The sequence below is a fragment of the Chiloscyllium punctatum genome, chromosome 25 (genome assembly GCF_047496795.1).
Source record: "Chiloscyllium punctatum isolate Juve2018m chromosome 25, sChiPun1.3, whole genome shotgun sequence".
In the NCBI taxonomy this organism is placed as follows: Eukaryota; Metazoa; Chordata; class Chondrichthyes; order Orectolobiformes; family Hemiscylliidae; genus Chiloscyllium; species Chiloscyllium punctatum.
Genome location: NC_092763.1, coordinates 69,032,344 through 69,050,208, shown reverse-complemented (window position 1 = coordinate 69,050,208; position 17,865 = coordinate 69,032,344). Strand labels below are relative to the sequence as shown.

The 17,865-nt window shown below is 40.1% G+C and overlaps 1 protein-coding gene across 1 annotated transcript in view; it reads right to left on the bottom strand.

Moving 5' to 3' along the window:
* ar (androgen receptor) overlaps window positions 1–17,865 on the bottom strand; it is a 224,729-nt gene that overhangs the window by 82,591 nt on the left and 124,273 nt on the right. The window contains exon 4 of the mRNA XM_072595478.1: window positions 10,826–11,122. Within this exon, the coding sequence (XP_072451579.1) occupies window positions 10,826–11,122 (297 nt within the window). The remainder of the gene's footprint in view (window positions 1–10,825; window positions 11,123–17,865) is intronic.

The window sequence follows — 17,865 nt, the reverse complement described above, 5'->3', positions numbered from 1 at the left end:
TATTTATGTACGGACCTCCAAATATTCATTTCTGTTTCAGTGCCCTTGGTACATCTTTAAAAAAAACTGAATAATGCAGGATAACTTTGATTCCAATAACTGACGCCAGGAAGCAGTCTCCTACATGGACATATGTTATAAAGAAAACGCATGAGAACAAACAAAGATGCTCTCAAGTGAATGTCTAATGTTGCAGAATATGGGGGCAGTACAACACAAGGCCACTGTGAATGGTAATTAGTGCAGAGTGTTTTGGATCACTTGATGAACTGATGAAATCTTTAAATAGTTTTGGCTACTGCCCTATTAACCCAAGTTCTGAACAGAACTTATGATTCTGTATAAGTTCAAATGCAACAAAATTATTTTATCTGATGTTTGGGAAATATGTACCACCCATCATGTTCTAGACATTATTATTCATGCAAAATCCCAGCACAAAGTTGGGAAATTTAAATTCAGTTAATTTACTGATTTAAAAAATCTGGAACGAAACACCAAGTGAGAGTAACAGTGACCATTAAGCCACTGAATTATCACAATTATCTAATTCAGGGAAGTCTGTCTATATACAGCAAAGTGTCCATTACTGCAGAATACATATTATCAATATAGCGAACAATTCAAAACTGCTGTAAAACAACAAGAATAAAACTCTCCAGTTTGTATTTTACTTCTGCACTTCTCTTTGACACTGCTTTTTCTCATCTGTCCTAATAAGTTCCTTACCTAACTCGGTGTCAAATTTCATTTGGTAATGCTTCTGTGAAGTACCTTGGGACTTCTTATCACATTAAAGGCACAATATAAATGCAAGTTTTTTATTGCATGGTTTACCTTTTCAAGGTTTAGCATGGATCATGTGTTTCTTTTTTTGAAACAGAACATACTGTAAATACCACCTCTCAAAACAGAAAACGCTAACTTAAATAAAACTATCACACAAGACTTGAAACTTAACTCTGCTTTCCCAACATTCCTCCATTTGTCATGGAGAAAGAAAATCATAAACTAGGGATAGCAAACACATCGTTGTTTCATGGAAGATCTGCTTTATCTCACTTTGATGCCAATCTTTGAGTCTTCATAATAGTTCAAAAGAAGCTCAATTCAAGTTCAATGAGTAGCTATTAGGCATATTCCAGACCTCTGCCTTAGTACTGGATGTAGTAAAAATTATGGATTGATCTTTTCAACAGGAGATCCTGGCAAGTGTAATGATTATTCTAGTGGGCTGGGTTGGATGGAGGACTTTTCTTGGGGGAGGAATGTCTATGGAAAAATCTTGTTGGTGAGGCAGTCTATCCTTAATGTTTCTCAACTTCATTTTCAAATCGAATCTTCCAGCCTACTGGAGTATGCTCCACTTTTGTCTATTTTTGTACTTCAGCTTCTATCTTCCTCAGCTCCCACATCAATGATTAGAAAAATAGGCTCATTACAAAGAAAATTAGAATTGAATTCTGGGGCTCTTCTGGTGCAGTGGCAGTGCTTCTTCCTCTGAGCCTATAAGGCCTGGGTTCAAGTCTCAACAGTTTCAGAAATGTGTAATAATCACTGTTTACAGGTTGATTAGAAAAACATATAAAAACAAGAGTTTAATTTTGCCCTTATCAGGCTTTGCAGGTAAATTAATCAATTAGAAAACATGGGTGACTTACTGTATTTAATAGATGAAAAGTTGCTATGGATGATTTGGTGATGAGAAAATAAATGTTCAGTTGTGTAAGAGCACTTCTGGACATCAAAATAAATTTTGTTTTTGCCCAAGAGGGTGCTGGCTTCTAGACAGAGAAATTGTCCAGAAGGGCAAGGTGGAAACTGATGCTTCTATTAAACTATAGATTTACAATAAAATCTTTTGCTATCTTATTAAACATGCAGAAAGCATTGTCTGAAGCAGAAAGATCTGATGATCTCCCCTCCAACTGCCTCCAAGCTCATATTCTCCCAACCCCATACAGCTCATTTCTACCTCCTTCCCAAAATCCACAAACAGGACTGCCCAGGCAGAACCATTGTTTCTGCCTGCTCTTGCCCCATAGAACTCATCTCATCCTACCTCGACTTAGTTATTTTCTCTCCTTGTCCAGTCCCCTCCTACTTACATCTGTGATTTGTGATAATTTAGGTTGGTTTCAGAATTTCAAGTCTGCGGGCTCCCAGCCACCTCCTCTTCACTATGGAAGCGCAATCCCTTTACACGTCCATCCCTCATCAGGACAGTCTCAGGGCTCCCCACTTCTTGCTGGAAGAAAGGCCTGAAAAGACCCCAACCACCATACCCTCCTTTGCCTGGTCAAGTTTGTCCTCGTTCTGAACAACTTCTCCTTTAACTCCTTTCACTTTCTTCAGGTCCCCAGTTATGCCTGTCTCTTTGTGGGATACATTGAACATTCCTTGTTCCAGTCCTTTTCCAGTACCCACCCACACATTTTTTTTTATTATTTCCAGTGTGGAAACAGGCCCTTCGGCCCAACAAGTCCACACCGACCCTCTGAAGAGCAACCCATCCAGACCCATTCCTTTACATTTACCCCGTCACCTAACACTACGGGCAATTTAGCATGGCCAATTCACCTAACCTGCACATTTTTGGACTGTGGGAGGAAACCGGAGCACCAGGAGGAAACCCATGCAGACACGGGGAGAAATGTGCAATCTCCACACAGACAGTTACCCAAGATGGGAATTGAACCCGGGTCTCTGGCGCTATGAGGCAGCAGTGCTAACCACTGTGCCACTGTGCCGCACAACTTGGACTATACACCCTCACGTCCTACTTTATGTAAAGACACTATTCCATTTGCCCAGTTTCGCTGTCTCCTTTGCATCTGTTCTGATGGTTCCAACTTTGACAAAGGAGACTCTGAAATGTCCACCATCTTTCTCAGTTGAGGATTCCACAGCACTACAGTTGACCTCAGCCAGGTCCATATAATCTCCCACAACTCAGCCCTCACACCCTCTCTTCCCTCCCAACACAGTGAAAGGGACCCTCTTTTCCTCACCTATCATCCCACCACATGAAGAGGATCATTAACTGGCACTACTGCCACCTCTAGACACATACATCCCCTCCCCTCCCTTGTCAGCCTTCCACAAGGACTATTCCCTAGGACACCCTGATTCACTCCTCCTTCACTCTCAACATCTACCCCCACAGCCACATGGCACCTTCCCCTGCAAAAAGGGGTAATATCTGCCCATTTAATTCCTCCCTCCTAAATATTCAAGGGCCCAAACACACCTTCAGACCAAGCAGTGCTTTACCTGCACTTCACTCAAACTAGTCTACTGCATTAATTGCTCACACTGTGGTCTCCTTGACATTGAGGAAACGAAGCGCAAACTGGGTGACCGCTCAGCAGAACACCTACATTATGTCCACAAAAAAGACGCTGAGCTTCCAGTTGCCTGCCACCTCAACACACCACCTTGTTCTATGTCTCAGGCTTGCTGCAGTGTTCAGTATCTAGTTCAACAAGTTTAGGGCTTCAGACATCTTCTCCCATGTCCTCACCCTAACACATAGACCCTTGTTACCTCATGTGCTACTATTACACACTACCCATTGTTAGATACTAATTATCCCCATTAGCAGCCATCCATTCTCCTGGGCAGAATGTTATCCACTCTTTTGTCTGTGCAACTGTTCTTCTCTCTTCTTTGACTCTATCTCCACCTATCATATACCCTTTACCCCTTACCCCACTCTATCTTCTTCATAAAAAACAACTTTCTCCTAACTACCTTCAGTTCTGAAGAAGGGTCACTGGATCTGAAATGTTAACTCGTGATTTCTCTCCACAGATGCTGTCAGACATGCTGAGATTTTCCAGCAATTTCTGTTTTTGTTTCCCATGTCCTTAGCTTGCATAAGGACTGCCTTTTTATTTTTGAGTTTTTGAAACCTGTGGACTCCAATGAGAAAGAACTGTTTTTAAAAACAGAGAGTTACCAGGAAGGTTGCATAACTTCACAGCAAGGAATCTGACAGAGATTGTGAACTCTGTTTTTGTGGCTGTTGGTTCCTACAATGGGCAGGCAATCAGGAGTCAGGGAGGTGTTTATGAATGAAGCTGAATGGTTCTCAGCTAACTGAGCTGGTTGGAACTGGAGACAAGCTACAGAGACACAGATAGAGGAAAAGAAAAGAACACAGAAGTGTGTGTAGTTGTTCTCCCCAGCAGAAGCTACCTGTTCTCTTTCCTTACTTGTCTGAGTGTATGTATATATTTCTAAGTAGGGGACAAGAAGGCAATTTAGGTATTAGTCAGTCATGTCATATGTCAATGGTATATATCTGTTTACCTGTAGCTATAGTATAATTACTTAAATTTAAAAATAATTTTGGGATGATCCATGCTTTCTATAAATCTTGGTCTGAAAATCAGGTAAATTGGGTAACTGTAAATAAGTCAAACAGTTGGCACAAGTCTGGGAATAGCAGGACTCATGTTAGACTGCAGACAGTTCATTTCCAGAAACCTTAGATATAATTACCACTAAATGTAACTTAAGAGCCAAATCAATTGCTTAGGAAAAGGGAGAGATCCTGCATACCAGCGGCCAGATTAGGGAACTCTGAAACTGCATGTAGTGCCAGATGTAGAGGTAAACTAATGTAAATATCTGTAATTTTTTATGATACAACTTTGTTGCATCAACTATTTAAAACAAAATTCAAATTATCCATTGATTTTATACTGATATTGGAAATGACTGTATATTCTAAGTGAAATTGTGTCATCATTTTTTTCCCAAAAGTGTTGGTTTGAGGTTCTTTTCTCTTCATGTTATGGGATTTTATAGGGAGCATAACACTGGTGTTTCCCTCTTTTGAATTAAAAAAGGCTGAGCAGTGACTCGCAAGAGTTTTTCAAAATTAAGAAGCTTTTTGACATAGTTGATACAGTGAGAATGTTTTCTCTTGTGGGTAACGGCATAATTTCAGGCCATCATTATAACACAGTCATGAAAAAAATCCAATTCAAAATTAAGAACAAACTTATTTAGTAAAAGAGTGGTGAGGATGAGGAACACCAGGTGTAGTTGGAACAAATAATATTGATGCATTTAAGGGGAAAAGCCAAAAAGCCTGTTTCTTCTCAATACATCCTAATTTACTGTATTAATTTATGGGATGTGACAGTTACTTGCTAAGAAAAAATTTACTTCCCATAACTAATTGCCTTTGACAAAGTGGAAGTAAGTTAGCTTCTTGAGCCAGTATTGTCCTTGACATGTAGGGATATGGACCAAATTCAGGCAAATGGGTCTATTTTCTCTTGGTAAACTTTGTCAGCATTGACGAGTTGGACAGTGCTGTTTCAATGCTATTTGGCTGTATGACTATTAATCTGGCTTCATTTCTCTCCTTCTTCATTCCTGATTAGCATATTTGTGCTTGTTTTCTTTTAATCCTTAACTATTTGATTAGATTCCAGGAAGTTTTTAAAAATCAAAGCCATTGCTTTCATTATTCTTGTACATGCTTTAAAACACTAACATGAAGACCATCAGGTCCAGGAATTTGTTTAGTTCATATAGGATTAACTTCTTCAGTACTATTTTGTTTACTAATAATTTCCTTCGTCGTCAGTTCTACACTAAAACTGTGAATTAGAGAAGACTATTGAATTTAGTCATAGAGATGTACAGCACGGAAACACACACTTCGGTCCAACTTGTCCATGCCAACCAGATATCCCAACCCAATCTAGTCCCACCTGCCCGCACCTGGCCAATATCCCTCCAAACATCTCCTATTCATATACCCATCCAGATGTCTTTTAAGTGGTGCAATTGTACCAGCCTCCACCTCTACCTCTGGCAGCTCATTCCATATATGTATCACTCTCCGAGTGAAAATGTTGCCCCTTAGCTCTCTTTTATATCTTTCCCCTCTCACCCTAAACCTATGCCCTCTAGTTCTGGACTCCCCTACCCAGGGAAAAGACTTTGTCTATTTATCCTATCCATGCCCCTCATAATTTTGTAAACCTCTATGAGGTCATCCCTCAGCCTCCGACGCTCCAGGGAAAACAGCCCTAGCCTATTCAACCTCTCTCTATAGCTCAAATCCTCCAACCCTGGCAACATCCTTGTAAAATCTTTTTTGAACCCTTTCAAGTTTCACAACATCTTTTCAATAGAAAGGAGTCCAGAATTGCATGTAACATTCCAACAGTGGCCTAACCAATGTCCTGTATAGCTGCAACATGACCTCCCAGCTCCTGTACTCAATACTCTGACCAATAAAAGAAAGTATACCAAACACCTTCTTCACTATCCTCTCTACCTGCGACTCCACTTTCAAGAAGCTATGAACCTGCACTCCAAGGTCTCTTTGTTCAGCAACACTCCCTAGGACCTTACCATTAAGTATATAAGTCCTGCTAAGATTTTCTTTCACAAAATGCAGCACCTCACATTTATCTAAATTAAACTCCATCTGCCACACCTCAGCCCATTGGCCCATCTGGTCCAGATCCTGTTGTAATGAGGTAACCTTCTTCGCTGTCCACTACACCTCCAATTTTGGTGTCATCAGCAAACTTACTAACTTAACCTCTTATGCTCACATTCATATCAATTATATAAATGATGAAAAGTAGTGGACCCAGCACCAATCCTTGTGGCACTCCACTGGTCACAGGCCACCAGTCTGAAAAACAACCTCCACCACCACCCTCTGTCCTCCACCTCTGAGCCAGTTCTGCATCCAAAAGGCAAGTTCTCCCTGAACTCCATGAGATCTAACTTTGCTAATCAGTCTCTCATGGGGAACCTTGTTGAACGCCTTACTGAAGTCCATATAGATCACATCTACCGCTCTGCCCTCATCAATCTTCTTTGTTACTTCTTCAAAAAACTCAATCAAGTTTGTGAGACATGATTTCCCATGCACAAAGTCATGTTGACTATCCCTAATCAGTCCTTGCCTTTCCAAATACATGTACATCCTGTCCCTCAGGATTCCCTCCAACAACCTGCCCACCACCAACATCAGGCTCACTGGTCTATAGTTCCCAGGCTTGTCCTTACCACCTTTCTTAAACAGTGGCACCACGTTAGCCAACCTCCAGTCTTCCGGCACCTCACCTGTGACTATCGATGATATAAATATCCTAGTAAGAGGCCCTGAATCTGGTACAAAGTGTAAAAAAACTTTTAGTTGTCACAATGACCTTTAAAATCAGATTTAAGATCTTAATTGAACTGCATCTTACTTTTTAAAAAAATGACTCTTGTATCTTGTCTTAAAACATGTTTGCGTTGTACATACATATACATAGGTTCACTACATCAATTTAAACATGCACCTTGTCAACCTTATTCAGCAATCTCAGCAGCTGTTACACTACCCATTGAATTGGTTGGTTATCTTGAAAAAATAATAACAAGATAGAAATAACTGAACTTTTATTTGATGTAGGGGTAAATAAAGAATTTGCATTCACAGAAAATCTATTTAAGTAATTTAAAATTAAAAGTATTAACGTCCATTTTTGCCTGGAAACAAAGGAGGTATGTTCTACAGTTGCCAAAATCAGATATTTTGTATTTAATTTTAATAAATGAGGCAAAGATTGGTTGCCTTATTTGGTAGAGAGGGTAATTAAAAAGTGTACTCTGATAAGAATGGCAAGAGAATGTGATTGAGGCAAATGTTCTCAGCAATACCTAGAGATCTAATTGTAAATAGAATAGAGATGGCAGATCTCAGCAAAATGTCATGGTGAGGTTACCTGACAGTTTCCTAAATCAAATATCTGAATCAAGTATGAACACTTTAAGTGTTCTTCAAGACCTGTTTTCTGGCCTGGTGTCAGTTTTCCCTGTGCTTATCTGTGATGCATCATTTTATAAAGGCATCATGCAAATTAAGCTGAATAATGTTTTCTAACTCTGCAGTTTGAAGTCACTCCCTTAATTTTGATTAAAGGTATATCTCCTTCAGGAAATCATATGCTCTTACCCCAACTGTATAAATGATTTATTTTTCTGCTCAGTTACATTACATTTAACTCCTTTCCAAACACCAACTTGCTTTCTTTTATACCTCATATCACAATTACCACACCAAAACAAATGGATTGGCCACTGACTTGCTTCCAGGTTTCTGCAAATATCAGTTTGCAGCTTTAATGCAAGACTGCTGTGGAAATCATCTCATCTTCATTCCCAGTGGATTTTAACATGGATGACAAATTGAAAATTTATCCCAGCAAGGTCATACATCACAAAATCGATTTAGATCTATATTTCAATTGGTGCATAAAATTCATACATACTTGACCTTACTTCTGCATTTCTGATGCATGGTGGGTGTAATATAATCTGGGTCTGCTGTGATAGTTTATTGGGAATATGAAGAATAGACACTTAAGCAGGAGTTTCCACATTTAATTGAATAGTTGTCCAGTAATTAATTACTGTCATTAAGTCTGCTACTTGAAAGGTGCTGGAAACCTTTTTACGCATGCCCCATTGATTCTTTCCTCCTCAGGGTCTTCTTCATTTTCCTCCTGGACATTCCACATAACAGTTCCTCTCCTGATACTTCTTTTGGGACTGCAGAACATGACATCTCTGAACAAATCCAGTGGTACATTGTTCACTAGGTATGCTTACTGCATGATCGATTTACATCCTTTTGGAGATGGGTTGCTCGTTCTTTATTTTGCTGCTCCAATTCTAGGATTCCATACTTGTGCAATCAATCATAACTCAACAGTATTCTGTCTGTCAAGATCCATATCTCTTGTATGTAAATGTCTTCATGTTTTGATGGACTGTTAAGTTGCACAGAGTGAATGAATTGTGGTAACTTTCAAGATAACTGGCAATTATCTACATGGTGGAAATTAAAACTGGACATTGAAGAAAATTATTTTTATTCATAAATCCTGTTGAAAAATGTCTCAGTGAACATATAAGTTCCATCAATGAGAGTATTAACTTTGGAGAAAAAAAGTGCAAAAAACTTCCTGTTGTTACTAGTAGTTGGTAGAACAGCAATAAAATGATTCAACCGGCAAGCAATGTATCAGCAATATCATGTGAGCAGGAATACACTGGTTGTTCTGTTAAGTGTCCCTTCACATAGCTTGAAAAAACCCAGTGCCATGGTACTTAAATGCAGAATATGACTTTCATTCCCATAGTAGAGCCACTCCCCATGAGTGAGGATTATTGGTTTCATTGCAGACACCACAGTTCTAAGACAGCGTCTTTAGTGAGCTATACATTCATCTTTCTGGAATCCTTGAAGTTCTATTCTTAAATAGGCACATTCTATCACCGAAATCCTTAAGATATCAGACAGGGAAAGAAAACAGATTGACAGAGAAATGGAGAATTACCACTTATTCAATTAGAGGGGAGGAGAACTGTAAACATGCAAGTTTGGAAAATTTATGCATAAGTTGGCATGATTCAAAACATGGGGAAATTATTTACAGGGTTACTGGTGGTGTTCACCCAACTAACTCTATACTGTTTATGAGCACAATGTCAGTAAACTTTCAATCGTTTGTTAAGCTAAGTTGACGAAATGTATTATTGCACTGGTTTGAAGCATTATCCAAACCCTAGTTAAAACCCTATGCCAGATTCCCTTGTCCTAGTTCAAAGTAAAAAGAAAAAATTGGCTAATTAACAATACAGTGGTGTGGTGGTATAGGGATCAGATAAGCCTAATTGCAACAAAGATTGCCATTACTAAGCATGACTATCTTGGTGCCAATTCCATCCTAAAATGACTACATTTACTGCTCCAAGAACCGCTAAGATGGTACAGTAGGAGTTTACTTCACTCAAGTCAATAGCTGTGGGTTGTGCCACTCCTGGATTTAAGCACAGAATTAGACAAAAGCTTCAGTGTCATACAGAATTAGCACAGCTTTGTTGGAAGATAACATCTTTTGGATTAAATATATAACTGAGGCTACATCTGTCAATTCAGATGCATATAAAACATCTTTGTAAGTTTTCAATCAAGACAGGCATTTCATTAATGGCCTGATATCCTTCTTTTACCCAAAACTACCAAACAAATTAACTGTTCATTCATTTAAAATTGTGATTCGAGAAGCCAAACTGCAAACTAAATTGATTCCCAGGTGACTGCATCCAAAATAACTTAATGAATATGAAGAACTTTGCCATGTTGTAAGGACATAAGGCAAGAGAAAGATACAAATTATTTCTTTAATAGGCAAATAACAAACATGACCTTATTAGTATATAGCCACAGGCTAAACGAAACAAGAATGATGTAAAATAAATTTTACAGAGAAAAACTGCAATTTGCAATATATATCAATGAGAATGGTTCCTGTGGCAATGAGAGTTTGAGCCTTTATTTTACGAGTGGATTCCAGAAAAATAGAGAAGAATCAAATTAATATAAATTATGTGAAAATCAGTTAATAAATACAGCACATCCCAAGGTGAAATTTCTGTTTTTATGTTAAATAGGATTGGCAATTTTTACAACATATAAAATTATTTCTACAGATAATATCATAATCTAAGATGTCAGTTGCTAAATACCGAAATAAAGGCAACCTAGATGTAACAGACTGATGATATAGTGGATATGAATTGCAATTTCTAAAACTAAAATTTCTATTTTCTAGGATGAGGAATGTTGGACTTTTATAAAATCTGGAAAAAGAAATGGGTTCAATAATAAAACATAATAAATCATATTTTTTTACTGGTTTGCACATGTATATGTGCATGTTATGTATCATAAATTTACAGTTTGAATGATGCCAGTGAAACACAGTATTCAGAAAGTGCACTTTCTTACCTGGTAAAACCTTTGCCCATTTGACAACACGTACAAGTTGTCTTTCCCCTAGTTCATTGAGACTTGTTAGCAAACTGGTGGATGTATCAGGCTGTGTATTATCATAGCCTGCATACACCATATCAGGCTCAATGGACTGCAGCACAGCAAGAAACAGGGGTTGACACTGAAATTTCTGCATCCTTGGTACACCAATCCTTGGGACAATGGAGACAGTGGTATTCTGTTGCTTTTGCACAACTGAAGAGTCGGTATCCTCTGCAGTTTGGAATGGTCGTGCATTCTTTAATTTTCGACCTTGAAAATAAAATTACAAAATGGTATACTTGGGGGTTAACAAAAATAAAAAGAGACAAGAAGTAAAATTTATTAAAAATTGTAATAAAAAATTAATTTATGTTTGTAATGAAGAAAAGTGAATGGCAATTCAGTCAGCTCAGATACGTGCTTGTGCAAGTTAGTTCAAATGGAACTGACTGTAAACCCTGGTGCAGAAACAAATCCTTAACTTATCAGATGTTCTGTGAAGAACGTAGACCAACTCGACCATGACATTTATGAGTACAAAGTCACATAAGCTTGTAATATGAGTGGAGATATTTAATAATTTAAACACTTTTTTGAATCTAATAAGTTGATGGTGATAGGATTTAATGTTAAAACAACTTCACCAGTTGTGGTAATTACTGTATGTGTGTCAATGCCAATTACTATCAGCATATGGTTACGACCATTTCCTTTCCTTGACAGGGTCAAAGGGGCCTACTTACAGTGGTAGAGGAAAACCATTAATGAGTCTTAACAAGAAGAGACTTGTGATAAACCAAATGCAGCTTATTGCTTGATAACAAGCAGGTACAAAATATATTAGCAAGTTAAACACTGTTACTAGGACTGAGGGGACTAAGATAACATACTTGTCCTCTGAGATCCTAAGATTTTCTGCCTTTCCCCACCGAAGTCCTATGACAGAATTAGATTGGTCAGATCCTAAGACAGTCTCCAACATTAATGTTTTCAGAACAATTACCTTATATAATATCACTTCTAAAGTGCCAAAACACGATCCAGTAATCTATATTCTTACGAATTTCCTTCATAAATGACTTCTCAGTTGAAATAATTACTTTTTTTGTAATGTCCTTGATTCTGTGCCAGGCAATTTCCTCTTGACAGTATCCTGGATCTCTGTGTCCTGAATGTGTGGATATTGGGGCGACACGGTGGCTCAGTGGTTAGCACTGCTGCCTTACAGTGCCAGGGACCCAGGTTCAATTCCTGCCTCGGGCAACTGCCTGTGTGGAGTTTGCACATTCTCTGTGTGGGTTTCCTCCGGGTGCTCTGGTTTCCTCCCACAGTCCAAAGATGCGCAGGTTAGGTGAATTGGCCATGCTAAATTGCCCGTAGTGCTGGGTGGATTAGTCAGGGGTAAAAATAGGGTGGGGTGCGTTTCTCTTCGGAGGGTCAGTATGGACTTGCTGGGTTTTCTCTTTTAGGGTTCTTCCATCAGTCTGGGAAACTGAATGAAACCTTTTACCAGTAGTCCATCACCAATTGTTTGACAGCAATTTGTTCCTGGACCCATTATTCTCTAATTCGATTGTCTTTGTTTGCTGTTTCCGCACTGTAGGTAATCTAATCACCTCAGCTTTGGCTCCCACACAGTCTTATGCAGTTCATCCTCAAACGTTTTGGAACAAATCGTTACACCCAATCTACTGATACATGTGTGCTCAAGTATGTGAACTCTATATTCCAACGTGTAGAATAAGTCTTCATTTTCCTTCCAGTTGTCTTAATGATGAGCCCAATATATTTACATACTCAGTCATGCTACTTGAGGATTGTAGCTGGCTTAGCGCTGACATTAATACTTACAGTGGATTTTTATCTGACATCAAATATGGATCAGCTATGACAATTTGTTCACCAGGCTGTGTTAATAAGACTGGTCATTGAGCTTATTCTTTTTCTCCTCATTGGTGTCTTACTGTAAACACTGCAGGTTTAGGTCAACTGAATTTTTTTTCAGCAATGAAAGGACTAACACTGATTGTGTTCTGACAAACATGTGTAATCACAGATTTCACAATGAGTTATGAAATGTTCAATCCATCTTGAGATCTGATTGAGCTCTCGCTGTAAACCTGGCAATTTCTAATTGTCCCATCCAGGACAATTTTCAAAATGGAAGCTAGAATAATGAGTCTTCTCTCATACACGTAAGTCATCTATGATTTTGAAATATGCCTGCTCTCAAAATATATGTTCTCAACCAATCCAATGAATTTCTGATCTGATCACAATGTTAGCAAACGGAAGCACATTCGCAGTTTGTCTTTTGCTATTGTCAAATTTGCCGAAGTTAGTTTGGCTTGCTGGTCAGTGGCTCTTCTTGGCTATATAAAACATTTCGTTTTGGTATAATGGTTAATTCCAAAAAAAAACATGTTTTCTCTTTTAGGGTTCTTCCATCAGTCTGGGAAACTGAATGAAACCTTCTACCAGTAGTCCATCACCAATTGTTTGACAGCAATTTGTTCCTGGACCCATTATTCTCTAATTCGATTGTCTTTGTTTGCTGTCGACACAAATTAGTTAAATAAAAACCGAAAGAACTGCAGATCCTGCAAATCAGAAACAAGAACAAATACTGCTGAAAAACGGTCAACAGGTCTGGCAGCATCCGTGAAGAGAAATCAGAGTTAATGTTTCATGTCCAGTGACCCTCCCTCAGAACTGACAGTAGCTAAGTAAATGTTTGCTTTTAAGCAGAAGATAGTGTGTGTGTGTGTGTGTGTGTGTGTGTGTGTGTGTGTGGTGGTGGGAGGGGGGGGGCGAGGAGAGAATTGGAGTAAATGATAGGTGGGAATAGAGCCCAAAAAAAGAACAGTTGGACAGACACAGCTGTGGTTTACGATCTGACCGGGAGGGTGAATAACTGTTAATGGAAACTGTTAGTGGCTAACAATGGGTTGTGTGCAATAGTAGACCATTACAAGGCCTGATGTGTGGGGGTGAGGAATAAGACATAAAAGAGTTGTTTCTACCTGCTCCTGCCATGCAGAACTCTTCTATATTGACTTCTTCCTTTCTCCCTCAGCCCAGTCCCTGCCCACTTACATCCACGATTCCTCTGATGTTTTGTACCAGATTCTGAATTTCCATCTCTGACTCCCCCCTTCCCTTCCTCAACATCAGTTTCTATTTCTGGGGACACTGGCCACTAATATCCACTATAACCAACTGACTCCCACAGTTACCTGGACTATATAGTCTCACAGGAGAAAGTGAGGACTGCAGATGCTGGAGATCAGAGGTGAAAATGTGTTGCTGGAAAAGCACAGCAGGTCAGGCCTTCCTAACCTGCAATCTTCTTCCTGACCTCTCCGCCCCCACCCCACTCCGGCCTATCACCCTCACCTTGACCTCCCTCCACCTATCGCATTCCCAACGCCCCTCCCCCAAGTCCCTCCTCCCTACCTTTTATCTTAGCCTGCTGGACACACTTTCCTCATTCCTGAAGAAGGGCTGATGCCCGAAACGTCGATTCTCCTGTTCCTTGGATGCTGCCTGACCTGCTGTGCTTTTCCAGCACACATTTTCAGCTCTATATAGTCTCACAACCTGCTTCCTGAAAGGACTCTATTCCATTCTGTTCCTCCATTTCCATCTCCGTCTCATATGTGCTGATCATGCCAACTTCAACAAGGGAGCCTCCAAAATGTCCACTTTCTTCCTCAGTAGAGGATTCCCCAGCACCATTGTTGACAGGGCCGTCAGCCGGGTCCGACCGATCTACACTTCAGCCTTCACCCCCTCTTCTTTCCCACAAAGAGGGCTCTCTTTGATTTGTCCTTCAATGTTAATGTCTTTTTCTCACCCATGATCAAATAAAAACCCGTTTTTGTGTTGAAGCTACCAGAGATCACGTGTCCCTCCTCTCCTGGAAGTGGCCAGATGCCCCAAGCAACGGACAGCCAGCTGAGTCTCTTTACCCCCAACAGACCCTCTGGGACCCTAGTCCACTTTTCCTTCACTCCCAACACTCCCACACAGCAACTTCTCCTGCAACTGTTTAAGGTATAACACCTGCCCATTTACCTCCTTAGCCCAAACATAACTTCCAGGTCAAGCAACGCTTTCCCTGTACTTCACACAATCTAGCCTAAGTCTACTGCATTCACTGCTCACAATGTGGTCTCCTTTATATTGGGGGAATGACTGCTTTGCAGAACTCCTACATTCTGCCTGCAAAAATGACCGTGACCTTCCAGTTGTCTACCACTTCAAGACATCACCCAGTCCCCTGGGCAATATCTCTGTCTGCTGCGCTCCAGTGAAGCTCAGTGTGAGCTGAAAGAACAACACCTAATTTTCTGCTTTGGGACCCTGGAGCGTCCTCGACTCAATATCCAGTTCAATAACTTTAGGGCTTGAACTGTCCTATCCATCCACACTGTTATCCACTCTTGTGTCTGTCCAACTCTTCTCTGTCTTTGGACTCTATCCCCACCTACTGTTTATTCTTTACCCTTCTCCCTTCCCCCCCACCCCATCCACTGTATCTTCTGCATAAAAACTGACATCTTCTTAGCTACTATTAGTACTGAGAAAGGATCACCGGACCAGAAATGTTAACTCTGATTTCTCTTCACAGATGCTGAGCTTTTCCAGCAATTTCTGTTTTCCTATCTAATTAGTTAAATTCCTTTTGCTAGTTTAAGAAGTTTGAGTTAGGTTTTAGGTTTAAACCCTCGTTTATGCACCAGTCTGACACACCAGAGACATTGAAAAGTTACTGCAAGAAGCATCTGAACTCTAATTCACAAAATTCTTTTTGTTTCCTTTCTTTCAGGCATGGTTGTCTGTCTGTCATGCCTGCCTGGAAAGCATATTGTACAAAGAAAATACTGCATTCGAAATATTGCACCTGTTGGATAATTGCCCAGGTCATTCAAATAGCCTTGCAGACATCTCTAAAATTCTGAAAGTGGTTTGCTTGTCAGCCAACACAACTTCATTGACACTGCACATTGATGAGGGAGAAATAGCAACCTTCAAAACTTGTGTTCGCTACATTTTCCTAATTCATCAGTGCACCAGATGACAAGAATGTGCCATTAATCAGAATGTGTTCACATACATGCCTGAACAGCATGTGGCAGAGATTGGAGCCCAAGTGTGATAATAGCCAGAAGAATCAATGACCCCTCTTTGAGTTTCAGCACAAGACATAAGAGCAGGAATTAAGCCATTCAGCCCATTTATTCTGCACAGCCATCCAATCTTGGCTGATATGTTTCTCAACCCCATTCTCCCCCTTTTTTCCCATAATCCTCAATCCCCTTGATACTCAAGAAACTATCTATCTATCTCAGTCTTAAATATACTCAAAGACCTGGCCTCCACAGCCTTCAGTGGCAATGAATTCCATAGACTCACCACTCTCTAGCTGAAGAAGTTTCTCCTTATCTCCATTCAAAAAGATCTTCCTTTTACTCGAAGGCTATGCCTTCGTGGCCTAGTCTCTTTTACCAATGGAAACATCTTCCCAACATCTACTCTGTCCAGGCCATTCTGTATGTTTCAGTTAGATCCTCCCTTATCCTTCTAACCGCTATCGAGTATAAACACAGAGTCCTCAAACGGTCCTCCCATGTCAAATTTTTCATTCCTGGGACCAGTCTCATGAAACTCCTCTGAACACACTATCTTTCCTGAGATAGTGGGCCCATAACTGCACACAATACTCCAAAGATGGTCTGACCAGAGCCTTGTAAAGCCTCAAAAGTACACTCCTGCTTTTATATTCAAAGCCTCTCAAAATAAATGCCATCACTGCAGATGTGCCTTCCCAACTATTGATTCAAACTTCAAATATACCTTGAGAGAACTCTGGTCAAAAAGTCCCAAGTTTCTTTGCGCATCAGAGGTCTGAACTTTCTCCCCATTTCGAAAATAGTCCATTCCTCTTTCCTTCCAACGAAAGTGCATGAACCTCACACTTTGCCACATTGTATTCCATCTGCCACTTCTTTGCCCAATCTCCTAACCTGTCCAAATCCTTCTGCAGCCTCCCCATTTCCTCAATGCTACCAGTCCCTTTACCTATCTGCGAACTTAACCAGAATGCCCTCAGTTCCTTCATCTGGATCGTTAATGATTAAAGTGAAAAGTTGTAGTCCCAAAACTGAGCCTTGAGAAATACCACATTACTGGTTGCCATCCTGTGAAGGACCCTTTTATCCATACTCTCTGCTTGCTGCCATACAGCCAAGCTTCTATCTATGCTGGCACATTGCCTCTAACATCTTACTCAGTAGTCTCCTCTGAGGCACCTCGTCAAAGGCTTTCTTGAAGGCTAGATAGATAACATCCATTGGTTCTCCTTATTTTGCATCAGTGTTTACTGTGGAAAAGGACATAGAAGATGTAGAATGTAGGGAAGTAGATGGTGACATCTTGAAAAATGCCCATTATTACAGAGGAGGAAGTGCTGGATGCCTTGAAACACATGGAAGAGGATAAATCTCCAGGACCCTAGAACTCTGTGGGAAGCTCGGAAAGTGATTGCTGGGCCTCTTGCTGAGATATTTGTATCATCAATAGTCACAGGTGAGATGCTAGAAGACTAAAGGTTGGCTAACATGGTTTAAGAAGAATGGTAAGGCCAAGGGAACTATAGACTGGTGAGCCTGACATCAGTGGTGGGCAAGTTGGATGGAATCCTGAGGGACAGGATACATATGTATTTGGAAAGGCAAGGACTGATTAGGGATAATCAATAATGCATGGAAAATCATGTCTCACAATCTTGAATGAGTTTTTTGAAGAAGTAACAAAGCGGAATGATGATGCCAGAGCAGTAGATGTGATCTATATGGACTTCAGTAAGGTGTTCAACAAGGTTAGCAAGGTTAGATCTAATGGAATACAGGGAAAACTAGCTATTTGGATACAGAACTGGGTCAAAGGTAGAAGACAGAGGGTGGTGGTAGTGGGCATGAGACTGGAGGCCTGTGACCAGTGGAGTGCCA